Consider the following 23,252-nt stretch of genomic DNA (forward strand, 5'->3'; position numbering starts at 1 on the left):
AGTCACTTATCCCTCTTTTCGGAAATGCTCATAGTGTGTTGCTTTTCCATTCCTGTGTCTGCTCCACATTGCTTTGCAGAAATGATTCAGTAAAATTTAGCCCATTCTTCATGTTCTCCAAGGGAAAATATTTCCAGACTGACTAGTCCGTTAAAGAGTGGACTGATAAATTAATGAACTTCTGTAATGATAACCAGATAAAGGTGAAGTTTGGAGAGCCACAGGGTACTCAAAGCTCTTAGCTTCAGTCTTTTATTTTGTTTTTAGTGTGGTGACTTACCTTAGTTACCAACACTGAGTTCAGACACCCCTAGTGCAGTGTGAACCCCTTCTGATGGCTGCTTGTTCTTTCTCCGCACCCTTCGGTTGCTGGGTTTTGCACTGGTCTCCACGGCCTCCTCCGTTCTGTTACAGGTTCATTTTTTTATCATTTACACACATTTAATCATTTTGAGTTTCTAATGTGCCCAGATAGGTCCATTTGGTTCTTCGTTGAAAAATATCTGAAATGTACTTCAGCAACACATGCACTCAGCCCTCGCAGCATTGTGCATGACCACTTCACCAAGCTGGTCTGATCCATTTGGATTTTAGACCCTTTGGACTTGGTGGTGCCGTGCCTAAAGCTGTTGATAGGTTTAAATCAGGCTCAAACCCTGCAGAAGGTTACTTGGAAGAGACTGACGAGACTTTGTCGGACTCGTGGCATAGCCTGCAGTTCCTTAGTATCTCTGTTGTATCTGCTTTAAAATAACTTCTAGTTTCATCTAAGTACACCCTGAGCAAACTGGAGAGTTAAAGGAACAAGCTCTCCCATGGAGTGGTGGGCAGTTATCTCCCTGTGTGACTTTCTTTAGAAATGCAGCTCTCTGTCATTGGCAGCAACTTAGGGGAGGGTATTGTGAGAATCAACACAGAAATTGTGTTTCCGTTAGCTCTATCTAAATGAATGCATCACTTTTTTGTAAGTGTAATAACTTATTTATCTTTTTCTTTGGTTGCTTTCTGAAAAGGAAAAAGAGCTTTCATTTTGATTTTACCATAAGGTATCAGTTCCTTTTAGGTTGCCTCTCTCATCTCCTCTCTCTTTTCCCTCATGAACTGGTCTTTTGTGCCTTGTTTAACAGTTCCTGCAGGTCTGGGATGCACAGTTTGTGTTTTAGGTTAAATTCTGCTTGCTGCTTTGAAACTATGGCATATGCTGGCAGAATGCATTGTTGGAAATGACTGCTCTGCCTTTGGACCACGCATACGGGTTCCCAGGATGTAGATGGATTGGGAATGAAGAGGTTATTGAGTAGCTTTGAGCAGTAAAACCTGGAGAAGGTAGGGTTTTTTCTTCCTAGCCATCAGAGGATATAGTGTAACTCCAAAAGGATCAGGACTGAGCAAAGTCTTTTCACTTCCCATCTGTTGGAACTGGAGTGCTGTAGGAGGCACTCAGTGGCTCAGGGTGGGGATTCAGCTGTGCAGTGTCCAAGTGCAGACGGCAAATCTCCCTCTAATCAAAAAACTGAGGACTAGTCTTTTGCTGGTAGGATATCCCAAACGTATGGGACTTCTCTGAGCTTAAGAGAAGATAAATGTATGCTAGCAGTGGAGTTGTGCTCTCTGAGCTGCCTCCAAAACCCTCTTGCTCTGCAGGGTCCCCGGCTTTGAATCATATGATTATTGGACATTGTTTATTTTGTTGGCAGTTCACAAAGTGACTGCAACTCCCTCTCCCTTGAGGCCAGTGGTAAATGGCTTCTCCAAGGCCAGCTTTCAAGGCAGTGGTCCATGTAGAAACAGCAGTGCTACCTACAAACTCATTGCAAGACAAATCTCCCAGTACCCTAGCATTTGCTCTCTTAAACACGCCCTAGTGGTCCAAGGAAAGCCAAGTCAGTCTTTAGGACATAGCTATATGTGGTGAGCTGCTTTATAACTTTATTGCCAGCTATCCCTATTTCGACTTACCTCTGCTCTCCTTCATGTCCCCTTGTTCTGTTTGTCATGGCAAAAGGTTGGCGCATGTACTGCCTGTGATGGACTGCAATGGTGCAAAAGCTTTGTCCCATTCTTTTGGAGCATCTGCTGACCTTACCTGAAATCAAGGGGGGGCTGTCCATGAGGAGGGGGTTCAGGAAGGAAAATAATTATCATTTCAGCTCCTCTGCATTACCCCGGGTGTCTGACTTTGTGAGCACTAGGAGAATTGCTAGTTACTGAATTGTCAAGAAACACTGCAGACAAGGCAACATCTGGGGAGCTGAGACCATGGTGGCAGAGGCGGGCTTTCCACTAGGAGGGGTATAACATTGATGTTGCTATCTCTCTGATTTGCTTTCTTGAACTGAAACCATGTGGTATTTGAGATTTAATATTCAACGGATGCTCATTCCCAGTGTAGCTGGATTCCTGATCAATTCTGTGAACCTGGGCTGGTGTTACCCACTGTAATTCAGTGTCTAGCGCAGCTTATGCCATGGGGCTTCTCAATATAGCCCTTGCGTGAATCTGGGGGGCAGCTTAGCTGTTGGAAATAAAAGCATTGCTCAGTTGTCAAGGTGAGGGCTGGGTCATTCCCTACCTAGTTACACATTTACCAAAACTCTTTGCTGTCGTGTGTTGTAGAGCACTTCCCTGACTCTTGCTTCCTGAAGCACGAGTGCCTTGGGTTGGTGGGTTCCTGGGCAGTAGGAAGCAGGGGTAACACCATTTTCTGCCTGCTGCATGTCTCTGAGGCTCTGCAGGGCAGTGGCTAGGCAGAGTCCAGATCACCTCTCTTGAGCGCTGCTTCTAAAACACACCCTGCAGTAGTTGCTGAACATGAACGCAGCTGGTGAAGATGGAGCCGGTCCCTCCTCTGTCTCAGCAGTGCCGATGTCATCTGGCTGCTGCATGAACCTCCTTCGGCAGCTGGTGGAGACGTAACAGGAGTTTGCTTGTGCCCCTTGTCTGGCAGAGCAGCGCGGCAGAGGAGAATCAAGGCTCAAGAAATGCTGGATGTCCTGTTGAGGATGTCCAACCCGCTGTAGGAACATGAAAGGTGCTGGAGGGGCGACTCATCTGACGTGTCATGAGGCCTTAGAGTCTCTTTGTCCCTTTGGTTTGTCCACTGAAGACTTGGTGGAACAGGGACGGTGTTAGCCAGCAAACAGCTACAGTTGCCCAGTGGGAAGGACAGATGCTTCCTACCAAAGATGAACCTTGGAGAGTTGTTGGCAGTGCCTGGCCTGAAATGGCTTAGAGGTCTACTAGTCCTTCGGCCCCTCTTTCCTGCTGCCTGCCCTGCAGGACTTGCCTGGAATAAAGGTAGTAGCTGAGACCCTTCTGCTAGGAAATCACAGCTGTTTGGCTTCATTTGAATCTGTTTTGGATTGCTTAAATTTTAAATGAAATCTTACTAAAAGGCTAATAATTGGCATAACTGCTCTAAGTGATTATTCTGTTCCCTCTTACTGTAATATCTGGGTGCTTTGCAGCTTAGTTTGTACTTTGCCTCAGAAGTGAGAGAGATTATTCCTTCCCTTTGTCAGGTGGGTGACTCCTGGTAAGGTGGCAGCTTCTCCTTTCTAAGAACCCTAAAAGATATAAATCTGGCTGTATGTCTTTGTTCCATCTCTTGTTCTAATTTCTTGGGGTAGAGAGGGAGCCTGCAAGTCCATTTGTGGACAGTTTACCTTTGAAGGGCTGATTGCAGGTGGATGGAATTTGCCCAAGCAAAAATAACAATTAGACAGCTACTTGTTCCAGATAAAGATTTTTTTCTTTTTTTTTTTTTTTTTTTTTTTCCCTTGCTTCTCTGTATAGGTCTGTTTTTTTTGTTTCCCCCCATAATTTGGTTTAGTTTTTTTGTTTGGTTGGTTGGTTTTTTTTGGCTGGTTGGGTTTTGTTTTGTTTTTTTTTCTCCTCAGAATTACAGAGGTGAAGAATCAACACTATTAAATCAGAAACCAGTGTCAGGTCTGGTTTTAAATTATATCTGAGATACCAGGGCCTTCAGAAGCGCTATGGATAAAACCAATACCTTGGACATCACTATGGGGGTAAAACCTCTGCAGCCTGGGAACCTAGGTAATAAGGGGGAGCTGCCTTTCCAGGGACAGGATATTTTAGTTGCAGGGCTGTGGTAGGAGGAATAGAAGAGACCTTTATCAAGGTGAAAGGATTCTGGATTAATATTTTTGGGGTCCCGAAGCACAAGAATCGGGGAAGAGCATGAAAGAGGAAGTGGAGAGCAAGCATGGTCATCTCATCTTTTCTTTCATCCACATGAAGAGCAGCTGTTTTGATAAACTGCGTTTTCAGAGGCACATGTGCAAGATCAGAAATCCCAAGAGGACGTGTGACAAGACTAGGCTAGCCGAGCTGAAATCCAGCTGGATTGCTTCAGGAACAGTCTGTGCATCACTGTGAGCTGTGATAAATGGGGAATGAAGCAAATTATTTATTTCAGAATTGCCCCTGAGCTCTTTTCAGTGGGAGTCTGATCTCCTAGGGGGAACAAGAATGAGTTTTCTGCTGGAATTGGGCATGGTTTGTTCTTTGAGAGCTCAGAGCAAAGCCATCCAGTAGCTGACAGATGACCAGGTGACTATTGTGCTTCCTTCAGTTGGTCAGCGGGACCCACTTCTGCCTGCTTCACAGCCCGTGGAGCTGAAGGAATGAGAAGAAAGATGAGCTTCTGTTCTGTGCTTCACCCAACAGCTCTCTGGGTTTCTTATTTCCCTTTGCAAAACTGGAGCTGGAGACGTCATGTTCTTAGGAGATTTATTTGCTGTGGGGCCTGCAGTCATGTTTGGAAAGATGTGACCTTTCTGGCTTCCAACACAGATTCAGGGACTCGGTCATTTTGTCTCGTGCTTTGGGGGAAGAATGAACATGCAGTGCTGGGGGTTGTGAGGTAGGAAGGGAGCAAAGCCCCTGGCTTTGCCTCAGAGATGAGTAAGCAGAGCTGAGCCAAAGCAAGAGGCTATTTGCAAAAGCACATTCTGCTTTGGACCAAGCGGGAGCTCTGGCTGAGTCGTGTTCACTTCAGTTCACTGCTGGAAACAGCACAGAAATACCTGCTTTCCTGAAGTATTTGTGCTGCACCCAGCAATATTCTGGATGAAGGCAATGCTGGATGGTTTTTCTCTGAATGTTGCAGTGCTCCAAGCACTGAGGGGAAAAAAAAAAAAAGAGAAACATGAGAAATCTTGGTGTTCAAGTCTGCTTCTTGCCTGTTTCCTGTGCTTGGCCACTGAGAAACGTTGTGTGTCTTGCCCATGCAGTCGCTTCCACCGCTGAACTGTAATTCCTCCGAACGTGTGGATATGCTCCTGCAGTCCTCTCCTCACCCTGTGGGTCCGTCTTCTTTTCCATTGCCCTTGAAGGGAGCAGTGGCTCTGCAGGCCCTGCCAGCCTGCCTTCCTCTTCACTCGCGTCTTCCCTCTCTTGTCTTTGTTCAGTCTCTCCCTAATTCCTGCTAGGTTTGACTGTGGCCTTCACTGCTGGCCCTTCTCCACCCTCTGGCTTCTGAATCCTGGGCAGGGCCGGAACAGGAGCTGATGCCTTCCTGCTTTCAAAACGTGTATAGTGTTGTCTTCAGCTGTTTCTGGGACACGATGTGCATTTTGTTTGGTTCTGTTTAGCCGTTTGCTGTTCTTGAGTTGGTGTCCTGATCTACCCGGTGTGCTCTGGTGTCCGACCTCTCTAGTGTGCCAGTCTAAGGGACTGCAAGCTCCCGGTGGCCGGGAGCGTGTATCTGTCTGCGTGCGTGCGCGTGTGTGTGTGTGTACATACTTGCTAGTGCTATACAAATAACCACGTGTCACGGCTTGTAACCCCGTGGCAGGCTAACTGCTTTAGCGATGCTGGGATATGCAAGGTATGGCACATGACTCCAAAGGTGGGACGCGTGAAGGCCATGCGTGCAGAGCGCTTCAGGTACTAGTAAGTAACGCACAGTTCTCCGTGTTGTTGTGGCACAGATCCGTTTCCTTGCAGTAGGAGGTCGTGTGTCTGTACTGACTGCCATGCCATTAAAGCATGTTTCTCTGTCAAGCGTGAGGGAGGGAGGAAGAGCCCTTTCCCCTGAGAGATGTGCCATAAGCTGCGTGCTCTTCCCCACCCATGCAGATTCTTAGCGTGCTGGCAGGGGGCCTTGAGAGGAGACATTGGACTGGCGCTTGCATACTGTCCGTCCCTGCTGCATGCTTGAATGCAACTTATAAAGTGAGTATTGTGCCCGTGTGGAAACAAGCTGTTAACAACTCTTTTCTCTTTGCCTTTAGCCCTGACGAAGAATCTTCACAGAAGTTCATTCCCTTTGTCGGGGTGAGTGTTTTCTTAGTTACGCTGTCTCAAGCCAGCTACAATATGCCCACAAGTGTTAACCCAAATTCACCTGCTTTATGGGGTACAGCAGGAGTACTCTGTGCCTTAAGGTAGAGTGTCAGCACGAGCATCTGATGGCTGGATGCAGCTGCCTGGTAGGTAAGCAAACCTCTAAGACCCCTCAACAAACTACAGGGTGCATTTTACTTTCCAGGCAGCTCTGTGCTGCACGCCTGCCAGCACTGAAGCAGGTACCATAGCCTTGCTATTGCCTTGTTCATTCAATACAGAAAGGAAGGTGTGACGCTTGAAGTGCTCTGATCCACAGCCTGTGTTTGCTGCAGACCAAATCACCTAGTTGCCGGAGAATTGCTGCTGGGCCACGTGCAGAGGAAGATGGTGTGTTCCTGGAAATCTGATCTCAGGGTTGCTGTGCCCAGCATTGCCCTGGGTGATTGATTTGGCCAGATTTGATATTCCAGTGTCAGTCCTCTGTGTGCTTGTCGTGAACAGTTTCAGTCCTCTTGATATCCTGTCCACTCCTGGGAAGTGGAGGGTACATGCCACCGGGTTGATCATTTTTACAACTGTTAAATTTGAGTCTGGGGCAGTAGCTATGCAATGCATTTTATTATGTAAATATGTACTTGGGGTAGTAGTCCCTGACTTTTCTTCCTGTCCTTATCTTTAAATGTTCCCAGCTCAGGTGGCCAAGTGCAGAGTATCTAGTCAGGGGTGCGTTTGTGCTTCTGTCAGTTTATTTTGTGCACTGTGTACTTTGCCTTTTCGAGCTTCCCTCCCTTTATTTGATCATGCTCTTCAATTCATTAAGTTTTAGGTATAAAGTAATTGATCTGGGGCCAAAAGGATGTCCTCTGACTACTCTTCAGCTACTGGATGTCCTCTTCACAATTTTTCCTGCTCTCTTGCAATTTCTTTTTCTTGCATGCTGGCTGTCTTGTTCTGCCTTCTCTGTGTTAAGATGACTTGTGTGCATTCCCATTTGTAGTTTGTATCCCTGTCAGTGCGTCAGAGCTAATCTGAAATCCCAAGGCATTTAAAGAGCTTAGTTTCTCTTGCCCTCAGGCTGACCCTGATTTCACTCTGGTGTCTCTTTGGGGTGAGAGTCTCTCTGCAGTGTTCTTGAGATAACCATCTACTCTGACACGTCTAACAAATCTACTGACTTGTCTCGGTATAGCTGCTAGGCTCTGCACAGCTTTTCTTTGGGGCTGATTTAGTTCAGTGCTAAGTGCAAGCAAATGGGGCTCGGAGCATTTGTCCAGTTGCTCTAAAACAATTATTGTCCTGACATTTAGCAATGTGCTTCCAGTCTGGATTTGATTGTCTAAAAGTGGGAAGAATGAACAGCTCTGTTGTGTGCATAACGCTGCCAACCCCTCAAAAGACTTGCCTTAAAAGCACAGAATTACTTCCTATGTCAGCTGGTGGTGAGGATCAAATCTATGCTGCCTGTTCTTGCTTCTCAAGTGTTACTGACACAGTAATTCCCCGTGAGACACATCTGAAGAGACTCTAAAAGGCCAGCTGTGTGTGTCTCAAAGTCTGAGGCTGAACATGAACACCAAAGCTCTTTCCCTCAGCTGCAGCCTACTTGGAGCTGTTGGCCAAGGAAAAGAGGGAGCCAGTGACATTTGCGTTTGCAACCTGTGACATTGGCTGGACTCTGTTGGCTTTTAGGGTGCAAAAACTGGTGTGCTGCAGCTGGGTTGTTCAGTCTTTGACCCAGAAGCAAGCAGGGCAGTGACATGCTGCTCAGCCAGGCTCGGAAGTGATGGGAGCCAAGGGGCCAGTTGGCCACAAAAGCCAGAGCCTGGTGGTGAGGCCACGTGGTTGTGTGCCTGCCCTGTGCCAACAGCCAGTTGCCAAGGAGAGTTAATAGGATGTGCCTCCTTTCTGCAGAGGAAGAAGGCTGGCTGCTGCAGTGTTCCTGGATGGAGGCGTTGTTGGGACTGCGGCAGCCTCGAGCCGCGCCCTGAGTGGAGGGAAGGGAAAGTGTTTAACCTTGTCTTCCTCCCATGTGTCTGCACTCGAGCATCTTCGGTCAGCCAGAAAGGGGGAAAAGGCCAGAAGAGATTTCCTGTCTGGCTTGCAGATCAAGGTGTCTGTAGGCAGTTTTCTGTGTTGCTTGTTCTTCCCCTAACTCTTCTGCCTCGCCTCCTCTTGCTCACAGCTAGTTACAGTCTGCAAAACATCCTCTTGGCGTTTAACACATACAGCACAAAAGGTTGCTGGACTCCAGAGCCTGATTTGTTGCCCTTTGGATGCAGACTGGCCAAACTGAGCTGCAGCCTCCTTCCTCCAAGCCAGTGCTCCCTCAGGGAGCCTCTGCACACACTGCTGAGTTCGCAATGGCTTTTCCAAGACTGGAGCAAACAGAGAATCCACCAGAGAGCCTGAAAGCTCTCCAGGATCTAGTGTTGAGCATATGCACACCCCGCACTCTGAACTGTGCAAAGTTTTTTGCTTCTAATGACTAGGTCCTTTTTCTTGATCCCAGTGCACAGAAATGCGCTCCCTGGAGATGTGATCTAGACATGGTCATGTATGAATTTAACGATCTTCTGTTTTCCAACTAAATAGACTCTGTGACATCATTTCTCATTCTAAAGCAAGTTTTATTGACTTGAGATCCCTTTGCAGCTCTTGCCGGTTTATCAACATTTATATAGGGTAGATGTTAGCGCTGGATATAAGTTTCTTAAGGACCTTAACAAGGGTGTCTCCTCTGCAGTGTCAAGAGTAATGATTAGCAGATTATCACTAAGAAAGGTCCTTGCTTTTATATCACCAAAGGTCATTTTATTTTTCTAGACATAGTATGTTCTTGGGAGCTTGTGTTTGTAGCATACTGTGTTCCACTAATTATTGCCAGTGGCATTTATCATTAATGCAAACGTACTAGCTGGTGGTTGCCCATATCAGAGCACATTTGTATCCTTATGACATTGTGATTGGGATCGTTCTGGCCTGTCCTTATGGTGGTTTGTCCATGTCTGTGCCCAGAGGCTTTGCTAGGAGCTTTATCTTCTTTGACGGACACTTCCTGTTTGGAGACTAGAAAACTCTGATCAGAAACTGTACTTTGCTTTTGCGGTTTCCTAACAAACCCCAACTATGCTGCGCTCTAGAAGCGGCCGCACTTGTGCGGTGGAAGCAGCATGTCTGTAATTAGCAGGTGTATCAAAGCAATGCTAAAGGGATATTTATGTTCCTTTCTCCTCCCTGCCCTATTCCCACAGGTGTCACAGACAGCCACTGTAGTTACCACAGCCTGGGGCTGACAATGGGCTATTCAGAGATGCGTGGGTCTGTAACAGCTCCATGGGGTCTGCACTGTCTTTTGTATAGGTCAGGGAAGGGTCGTGAGCTGGTACTGCTCAGCTGGACACTGCTGGGACCTGCCCAGGTCTTAGAAGACTCCACTTTTTAACATACTTTAGCACTACTCTGACTGCAGGGACAGTGCCGAGGGGGGCTGTAGGGATGAGCTTAGTTTGGGGGTTCCCAAAGCTCAGGGGACTCCTGTTTCATAGAGCTCTTCTGTTTTGCCCCCCTCTAGGTGGTGAAGGTTGGAATAGTGGAACAATCTTCTGCAACATCAGGTAACAACCATCTTCTGTGTGCTTTCCGTAGTGGAATTGGATTTTATTAGCTCCCAGTTCCACTGCCTTGACTCCCAGTGGCTCCCCACAGAAAGAGAGGCCTCTCTCTTGAAAGGGGCCCTTCTTCTTGTCTCTTTACGAGGAGCTACAGGCCAGCTGAAATTCCCACACCCTCATCCAGGGAAGCTTCACTCATATATGTGCAAACACCCATTTTTCTTACGTGTGTTCTCAGTGAGGTGGATTCACCGCTGAGGTAATTTGAGATTCCTGCTCCAAACTGGGGACACAGTTCATCGGAAGTTAATGCCTGTCTCCCTACACCGGGCTCAAATGCCTAATAAAATCAGTCTCAAACATGTGCCTAACACTGGGAACTCCAGCATCAGCAACCAGTTTGCCAATCTGACAACAAATTCAGACCCAGGTTTTTTAATGGGGAAGTGCAAAGCTGATATACACAATACTGCCTGCTTACACACATGGACATGGCGTAGTGCTAGTGAACTTGTTTTCTCCTCCTTCATATGCAGTACTAGTCAGGAATATTTTTTTTTTCTTCATCTTTTGGGATTGTTTCTTATATTGTTTCAATGTTAAACCCAGATTCCCGTGGCCTGGGTTACACACAGGTTTGTGTGTGGAGACAGCCCGTCTGTGGGTCACTCCTTGCTGCCACTGTGCTGCCACCATCCTAAAGGGCCAACGTGAAGGGAACGATGTGGAGGGTGGAAGCAAAGCGGAGGTCCCTGTGATCAGCCCAGAGGTACTGGGTGTTCTCCAAGAGTCTCGGGGTGGTGCTGCCCCGCAGTGGTGGCAGGGGGAGGTTCCCCAGCAGGGATCAATGGGCTGGGCTCCGACCTTCCCAGGAGGCTCAAAACCAGCTGGGAGCAAACCCTAGGAGAGCAGGTGCCAGGTGGGGAGCCCAGAGGAGTGTGAACGTGCCTGCCTCTTATCAGACATAGAGAATCCCGTGGTTTAAGTGTGGAGGCAGTCCAAACTGATGGGCTAGCTGGTCTCTGGATCGAGCCTGAACAAAACCTGTGCAGCAGGAGCGTGGCAAAGCCTGAGTGATCCCAGCGCGCATGTGCTGGGCTGTGAGACAAACCCAGTCAAACAGTTTTTCTTCTTCTCCGCAAGGTGACTCTGATGACGCAGCTCCCTCAAGCTCCAGTGTCCTTTCTTCTACCCCACCTTCTGTGTCTCCTGCTGTGAAAGAAGCCTCCCCCACACCACCTTCCTCACCGTCTGTCACAGGCAGCTTCACGTCCTCGAGGTAAAGCTTGTTTTGTCTCCTTTACAGCTCTCTTGACTGTCTTATCTGACGTATATGTGAGAGAGGAGAACTCTTCTAAAGCAGAACCTGTAGCACTGCTTTCTTCCTGCCTAGCAAACACTTGCAGTTGTCACCTTCCCCCTTCACTTCTTTTGCCTCTCAAGTGACTGTGTCCTTGCTGGCCAACGAGGAGCTGGAGAGGGCAGAGGGGATCTTACACCCGATGAGAAGGCTGCACTTCTCAGCGGCAGACATGTTTAAGCTAGAAAGGGCAGCCTTGTTTCTTGTAGTCTGGCAGAAACCCTGATTCTGATGAGCCATTGTGGCAGCCTGTTTGAGAAGGTTTGTGTTGTGCATCTGCTGGTATTTTCCCTTTGAGACTGGATTCTCTTGGGGAAGATATGTAGCCAAATAAAATACTGGCCCTAATTACATGTGAGTGCTAGCCTAAGCCCTCATGATTCTTATGTTTTTGAGGACCAAGTTAGTGTAAGGTTAGAGTGACTCTGTGGAAGGAGCAGGCTTTTTCTCTGTGAAAGGAGAGCTGACAGATGTAAGGTGGCATGGTGGAATTTCAGTTCCCATTCATGCATATGCCTGAAAGCATATCAGAATAGCAAGGAGACAGCACCTCTGGGCAACGTGAAGCTCTGGCTTAGCTGATATTTTTTGGGGTGAAGGGAGGAAACACCTAGAAAACTGCTGGTAAAGATTCATCCTGGCCAAGACTCTCACTTTGTTGCTGCACAAACCGTTGGGGTAGCTGTCTAACACTTTGTGTGCAGTTCTGGTAGCCAGAAGCACGTGGTGAAGTTAAAGGTTCAGGAGAGTTAATGAGGTCGAGGGGATAGAGCAGCAACCTTGTGAGGGGAGACTACAAGCGCTTGAGCTCTGTGGTTTGGGGGAGGAGGGGAAGGCGGTAAGCCACTCGATTTGCAAAATTACAGTGGTGGTGGGTTTGTCAAATATTGACCTGCTGTTCACCAAACCTGTGGTACAAGATCTGGGGGCACACAGTGACACTGGCAAGAGGTCAAGTAATAGGGAGAAAGGAAGGAATTTCTGCACACGTACCAGGAAAGGCATATTGGAACTGTGTCTGCCTCTGCTACTTCTGTGGCAGTAGGATCAGCAGTTTGAAGCAGGGTTAGGCAAATTCATGGACAGCAGATCCATTATGGATATTAAAGGGTGATTCAGGGGTGTCCCTTCTAATATCCCTAATTCTGTGTTTGTCAGGCCAAGGAAGTCCAAGGGAATGCTCTGCAGTGAGAGACTGGGCTCATGTGATCTCCCTAAGCAGCATCTCCTTCTGTCCCCGTTGGAGACAGAATGGAGACCTTTCTTGCCCACCCCAGAGCGCCCTGCAGAGACCTTCAACCTCTGGCTACTTAAACTGGCTTGAGAGTTCCCTTTTAACAAGAGGAAATGGAAATGTGAAAGTCCCCGTGTAGCAGGTGTCCAGCAACTGGAAGGTGTTAGTGGCCATTAGCCTGTGCCAAGAGGCCCAATTCCCCAAGGCCCTCCTGTTGGAGCCCTGTCATTTGGTGGCAGGAGTGTCCTGTCTGCCCCAGACTGGTGCCAGTGGCAGCTGGCTGGCAGTACTGGGAGCTGGGGGCTGCACAGGCTCTGGAGAGCAGAGCTGACTTCTCATGTGTGAGCTCTGTGTGGGATTTCCAAAGGTGGAAGTTGTTGGGGAACCTGTGCCTATAAGCGTGTAGGCTATTAAAGTCATGAGCCGTGGACGTGATATATCTGAAGTCAACACCCAGGCTCTATGAATCCAGTACTTCTTGGTTTCAAGAAACGAGGAAGTTTAGGTTCAACATTGTTTCATCTCTGCTGGTCTGTATGTGACAGTACAGGGGGTGGAGGGTGACCCAGACTGAAAGATTAAGCCACATGTTTAACTGGGAGTGGAGCAGAAAATACCACCTGGGCGCAGTGAACATAAGGATGCTTTGTCTTTACAACCGAGATGAGAAATGTGATGCAAAGGGGCCTTAAAATCCAAAGCTGCATCTCCAAAGCATCATCCTTAAAGACTTTCACTTCTGAAATTGCCCTGGTTTTGGTGATCAAAGATAATTCTGCTTTGCGGTCTGGCTTTCAGCTGAATAAATAGCAAAGAAAAAGAAATTATATGGTGAGAAGACTTTAACAATGGGACATCCTCGTTTTACCTTGAGAGTTTCTTATTAGACAGGTGGCGTAGGGGGATGCATATTTCATTCAAGATCACAGATTCGCCTTCCTTAACAATTGCCATTTCTCAAACAGGGGACAGAGACTCGTAGATAAATTGTTAGGTTTTTTGTCTAGTACTTGTGTATTATTCAACACTCTGTCACTGTGTAGGAAGTACAGGCTGCCAGCTGTAGGTCTGCTGAATGATAAACCCCTGCTCCACTCAGGGTTAGCTAGCAAGAGGCAGGGGCAGGCAAAGGGTGAGCTTCCCAGGCTGCTCATCTTCCCTTTTCTGGCTCAAGAAAGGCTGGCAGCATGTTTGGTGACGCACATCTGTTACCACACGATGCACGGGAGTTTTCAACAGCAGATCATCTCCGGAGATCTGCCGTTCTTTAGCAAACGTCACAGGACTGGCAGAGCCTTTTCCCAGCACTGGAACTCCCCACTGTGCAGCAGGGCTGTGGGGCAGGTCGCCCCACGCCAACTTTGTTACAGAGTCCTGGGGAGAGCAGAGATCATGTGTGATCTGGTGGAGCATCTGGACAGGAAGGGAAGCAGCTGGTGACAGGAAGAGCTCATGAACACAGGAGATGGAAACAAGTAAGGAAGACTGGGAACTGGGTGCCTAATGTTCAGGGACCTACTTACTCCTTGTTCACCCCAGTTCAGAGGTGAACCTTGCCAGAGTCCTTCACTCATCAGTGCTCAGGAGGCAGCAGCAAGGTGCTTACAGCCTCTCCTCCCCACTCAAAGACTGAAAGTGGTCTGGGCCACCTTAGGGGTTGCATTTTCTGGCTGGGTCACTGAACTCAGAATCATGTTAGGAAACTGCTTGTCTGCTCCTTTTCCCACTGCTCGTCCCTGTGGCTGCGCAGCAGCTCAGCTTGTCTCAGCTCATGGCAGTTCTGTGCTGCCAAGCCAATGCCACCGCGGAATGTGACCCAGGCTGCATCGCTCAGTGATGACTTCTTGTGCTTTTGTGATTATCGGGTCTCATTATGAAACATTGCTGCCTGATTTCCCAAAGAGCCAGCCACTTGTCCCCTGACCATCTGGTCACAAACATCAGCCACTCTGAAAAAACACAGATGGGGGAGCTCTGCTGAGTGCTGCACAGAAATCACTTTCTTCTCTTGTTTTCCAGCCAGAGCCTTGGTGCTGAGTTGATGGGCCTGCAGGTGGATTACTGGATTGCAGCTCCACCCATGGACAGAAAGAGAGACCCAGAGAAGAAGGACCCCTCCACTACCAAAAACACACTGAAATGCACTTTCCGGTCCCTCCAGGTCAGCAGGTTACCTGCCAGCGGTGAGATTGCCACCACTCCAACGATGTCCATGACCGTTGTGACAAAAGAGAAGAACAAGAAAGGTAAAGTGGACATGCTTACTGTTGTCAAACGCCAAGAATGCAATGCTGCTCTCCCTGTTCTGCCACTCCAGGGCTGCCTGACTTGTCAGTCCTGCATTACAGCAACTTAGTCATCTTTTTATCCCCAAAATCCTAGTCTGTCTGTAGATGAGAAGTGACGGCATAAGGTGATAGAGTTTGAGAGGGTGGCTCCTCTTTGTCCTGTAAAAAGGGCATGTGTTCACCCATACAGCTGAACAGCTGGAATGGTATAGCCCAAAAGAACAAAGGTAGGGACAGAGCAAGGATATTTGTGGGTGTCTGTGCAGAAAGCCAGGAGTTACGCTTCTCTGGGCGGCTTCCCTGTGTTCCCTGTGAGCTTGCTGGTGCTGTTTGGGGTGTTGGATTAGGTAAGAGGCAGCTTGTGCCCTGAACACCGGCGTCAGGGCAGACCCATCAACCTGTACAGCTCCGTGCTCTGGGCTCTCCCCTGCCATACGACAGGCGTGCAGACAGAGGCCAGGCGTGTGTGCATCCCATCATCCTGCACCATATGGCAGCAGCCCCAGCAGAGGTGTTCTGCTGGATTTGATGTGGTGTCCTCGTGGTAAAATACCACTGTGGCAGCTGGACAAACGCACCAGCCAGACCTGCCAAGCCATTGCCAGGTGTGCTTGTGCGTACAGGAGGTGGTGTCCCGCAGAGCAGGGTCGCAGGGATGCAAGCTCTTCTACAGGAGCTCATGTTCTTGTGCAGAGTGCGTTGTGGGACAGGAGGTAGAAGAGAAATGCTCTCAGCACAAAGCCTGATATTAACTTTTTCCTTTTTTAATCTTTTGCTGTTAAACTCATAGCTTTGAGTTTATTTTCTCAAAACAAACAAACAAAAAAGGCATTTTAAATGTCAGTAATGCTGTATTTGTTCCTGGCTTTGGTAGTCTGAAACATGTTAGAAATGAAGAACAGCTCTGCAGTGAAGTGTTTTCAAGGGAGCAGCAATGCAGTTCTGCATTTGTGTTTGACTGCCAGTAGCTGTCCTGCTGGACATCTTCCTCCCTATGGGCCTGGGAGTCATTCCTGGTGGGAGCAGGGGTTTTGGGGGCTCTGAGGGAAGGCTGACAGTGTCTGCAGGACATGGGTCTATAACCCTGAAGCCAGGTCATTAGCAGGCCAACATAGCTGTGGCGCTGCTGGCCCCAGAGCTCCCACCCCCTGACCATGCTCTTTTTAAGTGGCATGCCTATGGGAGAAGCAATCCTGAGACGCTCAAAATGTTCTTTAGTGGGGCTGGCCCATCCTGGAGCAGTGGTGTTCAACACCACCAGCTTTTGTGGAGCCAGCTCGTACATCTTTGCTCATTCATTCAGCCAGTTCTCAGAGAACTGGACCCCTTTGAGCTCTCCCAATGCCTTCCCTCTCCACCAGCTGCCCACAGTTTGTAGTCTCTCCGGCTCTCCAGGTGTCCGTGCAGCCCAGTCCGTGTCGGGCTGCCCAGCAGCCGTGTGCAGTGTGTGGGACTCCCCCTAGGTGGTGCGGCTGCCCAGCAGATCCCCTCAGCCCAGCACAGGGACTGCTACAGATGCAGCTTTTCTCCCTGGTGTCCCAACAGAGCAGCAGGAGTTACCCTGAAGGTTCCCTTTGGGGCCTGGGTTATGAGCTGGGAATGCTTCATGTAGAGACACTTTGGGCTAAGATGCCCATGTTTATAGGTGATGGTGCTGAGCACCGATGCAGTCAAACTCCTGCCGAGCAGGGATGATTTTAGGAGCTAAAATTAGAGTTAGAATTTTCGCACATGAATGTTTAAATGTAAAAATCCAAACAGGTCTTGGTGCAGCTCCAGTGAGCGACAGAGATTCACTGTGTGCTGGTTTGATTTTCCTACAGTGATGTTTTTGCCCAAGAAAACAAAAGACAAGGAGGTTGAGTCAAAGAGCCAGTGCATTGAAGGAATCAGCAGGTTGATTTGCACAGCGAAGCATCAGCAGAACATGCTGCGCGGTAAGTGCAGCGCTTGCGCCCCGCCGGGCTCTGGGCAGGGCACAGCTGCTGGCGTTGTCCTCCAGGCAAAAGGCTGACCCGGTGTCCTGCCCCGTGCCCTGGAGCCCGCGTAATTGGGGTGTTTCTGGGCAACAAGCTTGGATGTGTCCAGCACGGGGGAATGTGTTGGAAGGTCTGGGATGCGGGAAAATCCTCCCTCACCTAGGAACTCCTCTGAATCAGTGCCCTAGATGAGGAAGAGGGCTGGGCTGGGCTGGGCTCCGTTCCCCTCCCTGTCATTCTGTTTCTCTTGCACGTTTGGTGCAAGTGCAGGTGGAGAGCGGTGAGAGTGGGGCTGCTCCTCTAGGCAGGACCCTGGCACGAAGGCACGCCACAGCGGGAGCCATCTATGCATCTTGCAGGGGGACCTAAAGTGGCTGTCGGTGGAGATGAGCTTCCAGTATCAAAAGTATCCCTGCAGCCTATTCAGCTGATAATTCCCACCGCTGTTAACAGTAGAGGGATCTGCTTAGGTCACCTCCTTAATCCTGGCCCAGTCCCTGTGAGACTGGTGAGAGTGAGGAGTGGCCACGGAACATGCGTCACCTCTTTAGGAGACGCAGATCTCCCGGTTAAGAGTGCCGGTGAGGAGAGACTGATGTCTGTCTCTGCAAGAATGCATTTGCCCAAAAAAGAAAATGGAGTGTGTTTAGGAAATTCGAGAAATCGGATCAGGTGACGCTCAAATCAGCAGTCTGGGGAGCTCCGGTGTCAGGGAGCGATGCCGGAACAATCTGAGCCGTTCTTCCTAAACCTGGTGTGCTCTCAGGCTTTCCTGCCCTGTGTGTGCAGCCGTGTACAGCGGTGGGGTGGCCAGGCAGAGCAGTGCGTGCCCTGAGCGCGGAACGGGGCCGGGCCTCCCCCTGCCGACTGCAGGGAGGTTTCTAACAAAGCTGTTCCAGGTCGGCTGCTTCCACTCAGCATTTTCTAACTCTCCTTTCTTTTTACCTTCCCCTGCAGTCCTGATCGATGGGGTGGAGTGGAACGATGTCAAATTCTTTCAGCTGGCAGCACAGTGGTCCTCCCATGTCAAGCACTTTCCCATCTGCATATTTGGACACTCCAAATCTAACTTCTAGCCGTGCTCGGCGGAGGGACCTTCTGTCCGTCCCGGGGACTGCACACCAGGAGCCAGGAACTGCGTGCCAACTCTGACTCGCATCGCTCTGCCCTCTCCTGCAGAATTAATTACAGATGTGCTTGGATTACTTTTGAATTACTTTTTTCTATTAACTCTTAAGTTTACTACAAGGGAAGGAAACCCCTTTAAACAAAGGCAAAAAAAAAAAAAAAAAACGTCTTAAATATAGATGTGCTGACAACATGAAGTCGTGGGGGAGTTGGCAGGAGCAGGCAACCTGCCCAAGAACACCTACCACTTACGAGCAGATAGATGAATAACTGCACTGCTTATTAACCTGAGACCTCATTGGTGTGAGTGGGCTGGGGGAGCCGTGGATCAGCTCAAACGGATTTTGCGGAAGATCACGCGCATTACGGTGCATTTGGCCCCCTCCCTCTGTATTTCTAGGAGAAAAAAGACGGCCAGTCTTTCTTCCTGCTGCCAAAGGACGAGAGATCAGCGAGTCTGGAGGGAGTTCAACTGTCCAGTTTGAAAAACAAACCACTTGCGTAGCTAGGGAGGTCTGGAGAGGAGATCCGCTCCTGAGCGTGGAGTGCGCCCCAGGGGACGGGCCGGTGTTTGTGCTGAAGTGATGCCCGAGGAGGGTTGGGCAGGAACAGGAATTGGGGAAACACTAGGTGTAAGGAAACTCCAGTGTCCCAGGTCTGTGACAATGACCAAACCGAGCCAGTCACAATATCCCCGCAGCTGGCTGCGCTGCTGAGGGACGCCGCGTCAGTGGGGTCGCTGCTATTTACATACTCACACCGATTATTTACCTGTCAGTAAAACCTCGTCCAGCCTCTAAAGGGAAAGGGTTTTTTTTAACAGCTGCAGATTTTTTTTAATGCTTTCTAAAAAAAAAAAAAATATATATATATATATAAAATAAAATAAAAACAAAATGTAAGAGGAAAAAAAAAAAATTCAGTTGCCAAAAACACAAACCCAGGAAGATGAGCCGTTGCCTGTGAAGAGATACATCACTGTAGTGGCTGGACTGGGAGCCAGCCAGGCGCTCTGCGTGTCCAGCTGCCTTCCTGTCCATCTGTCAAACCGCACACGTGAGGTAGCGTGGGCTGCTTTAGCTGCTGCCTTTGTCCTGCCCTGACCGTGCTGGGCTCCCCAGAGCCTGCTGCCGTCTCCCTCGTGCACCTCCCCGGGCTGGGTGCACACCGCCTGGCTTCAGGAGCGCGTTTTGGCCGTGCCCTTGAACCACCTCGCCTCAACAGGGTCTGAGAGACTGTAACAAAAATGAAGGGTGCTGGGGGTAGGCAGCCCCTCGCAGGTTGCTCTGTAGATGGATGTTGCCCTTCTGCTTCCTGAGTGTTCCTCCCCACAGGCATTTCTCGGTGGATTTCATCCCTTCCCCAGCAGGATTTGCTTTTGCCCTGGCGCAGCGCTGCCTGTGGGTTCAGGCTTTGCTAGGGATTTCAGACCCAAAGTGCGGTGCAAGCTGTAGCTGGGACATGAGAGAGGATTGAGCCAGCCGGGTCCTCTGTCCACCTCGGGCAGCAAAGACGCCCTGTGAGATGGGCGAGTGAGATCTTTGGGTGTCTCGCACTCGTTGGCTTGGCTCTGGCTGCACTGGTGTTCCCTTTGAACACCTCACTGCCGCCGGGGGCACGCGGGGTGCCACGACAAGGGCGTGCTCTTACAAGGAGGCAGCGTGACAAGCGGTGGCTCTGGGTGCTGCAGATGTGGCCTTTCGCTTTCCAGGCTTCCTGAGGCATGCCTGGGATCAGGTGGCAGACGAGATTTGGGGAGCAGGGTGTGCTTGCTGTGTGGGAGAACAGAAATCTCTGGCATTTCAGGATAAGGAACTGAAGTTTTTGATGAGGTCCCTTTGGGTCCCACCCATGTGGGCAGGTCAGGCTCTGTGAGTGTTTCCAGAAGGCACTTTCCGAGGGCAGTGATGCTTTTGAATTTTTTTTTTTTTGTCTGATCCCTTACCCTTGGGTTTTTTAAAGGCTTGGGGAACCCGCTGTGCCCTGCTCGGCAGGGACTGCCCAGATTCTTCTGGGCAGGGCAGTGGTGGGCTGCTCTGTTAGGCCTTTTCCTGCTGATGGGGAGCGAGGGGTTACGAGGCGAGAGCATGGTCCCTGCTGGATCTAGTGCCTGTCGCAGCTCACAGCATGGGCTGCTTCACCAACTCCAATTTCACTAAACCCTTTCCCAGCACTCGCGCAACCTACTTGGCCAGGGACTGGGTATTCCCTTCAAACCACGCAGGGGAGGATGACATGGTCCCACAGCCGGGGGGCACGCTGCTGGGCAGGACATATTGTCTAGTTGCAATACTCTTGTTTCTTCCCGCAGTCCTGCGGGCAGGTCTGCCTGCCGTCTGCTAGCTCTTGGCTGTGGCAGAAGCTCAGCTGTAGTTCGAATGTCGTCGTGTCCGTCAGCTCGTGCGTTTTCGGTTGACCTGAGCTGATGTTCTGGGACTGTATAGCGTTGCCTAGCAGCAGTAGCGTGGGAGATGGTGTATAAGCACATCACTTCTTTTTCTTTATTGAGGCTGTTGCGTAAAAAAAAAAAAAAAAAAAAAAAAAAAAGAAAAGGCTTTTTAAAGGAAATTAGTCAATGTGTGATTTCTTCCTCGAGTCTCACGCTGGTGTGACAAGAGTGATTGGGCTGGGTTCCAGCTTCAGGAGCCGCGAGCAGCCTGGGCAATTCTCGGTGCCGGAGTGTGTTATTGCTGCAGAGGTGGGGTGGACTGAGCGACTGCAATAACTTTGTTTACTCGGGGGGGTGAGGGGGGAACCATCACTGTGCTCCTCTTTGTATTTCAACCTACTGTAAAGAAACAAACGGTAGCTAGGACAGGATTTCCAGGGTCCTGCCTATCAAATGTGTGTTGCCCTGCTCTACTGTGTATGTGTGTGTATGTGTGAGAGAAACAATTCTGCTCGTTGCATTTCACGTTGGTTTGTGTTTTGTTCTGGCTTTATACAAGCGAATTCACCAGGAAACTCTCTGTACACCTGAGACCCGAGGGCCTGCTTCTCCGCAGGGTTTTTCCCCGGTGGAAAGCTGCTGTTGCTGTGAAATGCCTCTTCCGTGCAAGGAAACATCCTGGCTTCTCAGCCTCGTCCTCCCGGAGCGTGGCAGTGGCAGGCCGTGTGCCCAGGGGGTGCCTGGGGTGTTTCCCAGCCTTGGAGGCAAGGGCTGGCACGCGAGTTTGGTGGTGCTGCTCTGGTCAGGGTGTTGTGCCTCTGTTGTTTTTCTCGTACTGCGTGGAGCCACTTTGTGCAGCTGTTTCTTTCCCTGACCGGAGGAGAAACCGGTTTCTGTGTCTAAGGAAAATAAGTGTCAAAGCACGCGCGTGGCTCAGACCACTTTGGGAAGAGGCTTTGCACCCGGTGACGTGAGCGAGTGACTGATCTCAGGTCTCTCACCCTCCCAGCTTCCCCAGCAGTTTCCTGAGGGACCCTGCTGCAAGCAAGCCCCGACGGCCAGAGGGAGAGCGGCCGGGGCGGCGGTGGGCCCGTGCCTGCGGAGCTGCACCGGCCTGGCGGGGTTCGGTGGTTGCGTGCAAGTCGGTGAGTGCCGAAGGATGATGGCTCAGGGCAGAGGCAGCGCCGCTCTGCGTCCGGTGCTTGAGAGTTTTGGCGAGGAAGGTGCGACTCGAGGGGACGCAGTGGCATTATCTCGCCTGCCTGCGTTAGGCAGGGCTCGCTTTGGAGCGGCGCGGTCGGGCAGTGGAGGCAGGGGCTGGAGCGGGCAGCACCCGAGCTGGTCGCTGGCCGGGAGGTGCTTTGAGGGCACTGTCCCCTGGTGTCCCTGTCCCTTTGTGTCCCAGAGCTCCCCACAGGGCTCACATCTCCCACTCCCCTGCCTGTGGCTTCTCAAAGCATCGGGTTTTTTGGGTGTTTTTTTTTTTTTTTCCAGCTGCTTTTGGGCAAAAGGCACCCGCCTCGCTCAGAGGTGAGGTGTGGGGAACGGGCTCACGGCTGGGCTGGGCTGTGCAACGCTGACCTAGTTTAGCAGCGCCGGCGAGCAGATGAAAGATGGAAGGTTTTTGTGGCGTCATGTTGCACCTTGAGTGCTTCCTGGTCCTCTGGGTTGAGTTTCCTGGAGACAAAGGCTGGACCTGGGCCCTGCCAGTGTTCAGTCAGGGCTGGCTCTCCCGCGGCGCTGGCGACTTGGTGGACATCTTGGGTGGCTGTTTGAGCTCAGCACTGCAGTTTCCATCCAGTTCAGTTGTTACCGTTTACATGTCAGTGGTAACTGCAGAGTGCTCCTTAATTACAGATGAGTTTGGGGAGAGCCGCTGTCTCTCTGGCTGTGTTTTGCTGCTTTAATTAGCGTGTGCCTGTGGCTTTATCCTGCAGAGAGGGCAGGGGTAGGTAGCTGGGAGGTTTCTAGGGCTGGAGGAGATTGCGCCTGTTTCCTTTCCATCACCAGATTCAGCCGAAAACCACACTGCCCTGCGCTTAACCTGCAATTGCAGCAAAGGCCCCGTTGTGTTTCTCACCGGCAGCGTATGCTGAAGGGAGCACTTGAGAGCTGGGGTGGAGGGCACTGCGCTTGCCACCTCCAGGTTTAAGAAGAAAATCCCAGCAAGGGGCAGCAGAGCTGGTGGCCTTCTCCTGCTGCTTGGTGCGCTGAGGGATCGGGAAGGCTGGGATTAGGGCAGTCCTGCCGTGCAGCGGTAAAGGGCTGGGAGCCCTGGAGCTTTCTTGAAGCTAGACTGGATGCAGTGCCTCTGTCCCCTTGGTTCAGGGGGTCTCAATCTCGGGGGGTAGCTGTGTGGTAGCGTTTCAGTGTGACACACCCTCTGGGCTTACCTAGCAGGGGGAAAGCCAGAAGCGAGCAGCAGCATCTCCCAGAGGTTTCCTAGAGCTTCTTCAGCGGGGTTTTTTCAGGGGAGATGCTCCTGGCAGGGCCGGCTCCTGCGGGCTCACTCAGCGGCTTTGGGACACACTTGGGGGAGCAGGGGACGTGCCAACTTGGAAAGCAGCAGGTCACTGGTTTCCTTAAGGAAGAGCACCGGGTTGGGGCCGCGTCCAGTCAGCTGCTGCTTTGCGCCCTGGCCGGAGGGTTGCGTACGTGCCGCGGGTGCGGGGAAGCACCCTGTGAGCTGGGGCACCAGCCTTGTCCGGACCGCGGCCTGCCAGGGGACGTTACCACTTTGTAGATTCCTGAGTTGTCCATCTGTTTCACTGTTGTATTGTTTGGGTTCTCGGTTGGTTGTTTTGTTTTGTTTTGTTTTGTTTTGTTTTTTTAATGAAGACAGATTAAATGTAAATAGCCTTTTTTTGGAACAAACTGCAACGTGCTCGACCTCGTCAACTATTTTATGGTACTAATGCAACACTAATAAAACTGGACATGAAAGCACA

The 23,252-nt window shown here is 50.3% G+C and overlaps 1 protein-coding gene across 11 annotated transcripts in view; it reads left to right on the forward strand.

The window, feature by feature from the left end:
- The window catches only part of PACS2 (phosphofurin acidic cluster sorting protein 2), an 82,786-nt gene extending 59,534 nt beyond the window's left edge, over positions 1–23,252 (forward strand). For 7 of the 11 annotated variants that reach the window (XM_042785603.1, XM_042785612.1, XM_042785609.1 and 4 more), the window contains 7 exons: positions 1,014–1,046; positions 6,261–6,303; positions 9,887–9,929; positions 11,070–11,205; positions 14,540–14,766; positions 16,632–16,745; positions 17,745–23,252. In XM_042785603.1, coding sequence (XP_042641537.1) covers positions 1,014–1,046; positions 6,261–6,303; positions 9,887–9,929; positions 11,070–11,205; positions 14,540–14,766; positions 16,632–16,745; positions 17,745–17,863 — 715 coding nt within the window. In that variant the 3' untranslated portion in view covers positions 17,864–23,252. The remainder of the gene's footprint in view (positions 1–1,013; positions 1,047–6,260; positions 6,304–9,886; positions 9,930–11,069; positions 11,206–14,539; positions 14,767–16,631; positions 16,746–17,744) is intronic. The other 4 variants (XM_042785637.1, XM_042785643.1, XM_042785647.1 and 1 more) reach the window with 1 other exon arrangement.

The sequence above is a fragment of the Tyto alba genome, unplaced genomic scaffold (genome assembly GCF_018691265.1).
Source record: "Tyto alba isolate M040663 unplaced genomic scaffold, T.alba_DEE_v4.0 Super-Scaffold_1000006, whole genome shotgun sequence".
Lineage (NCBI taxonomy): Eukaryota > Metazoa > Chordata > Aves > Strigiformes > Tytonidae > Tyto > Tyto alba.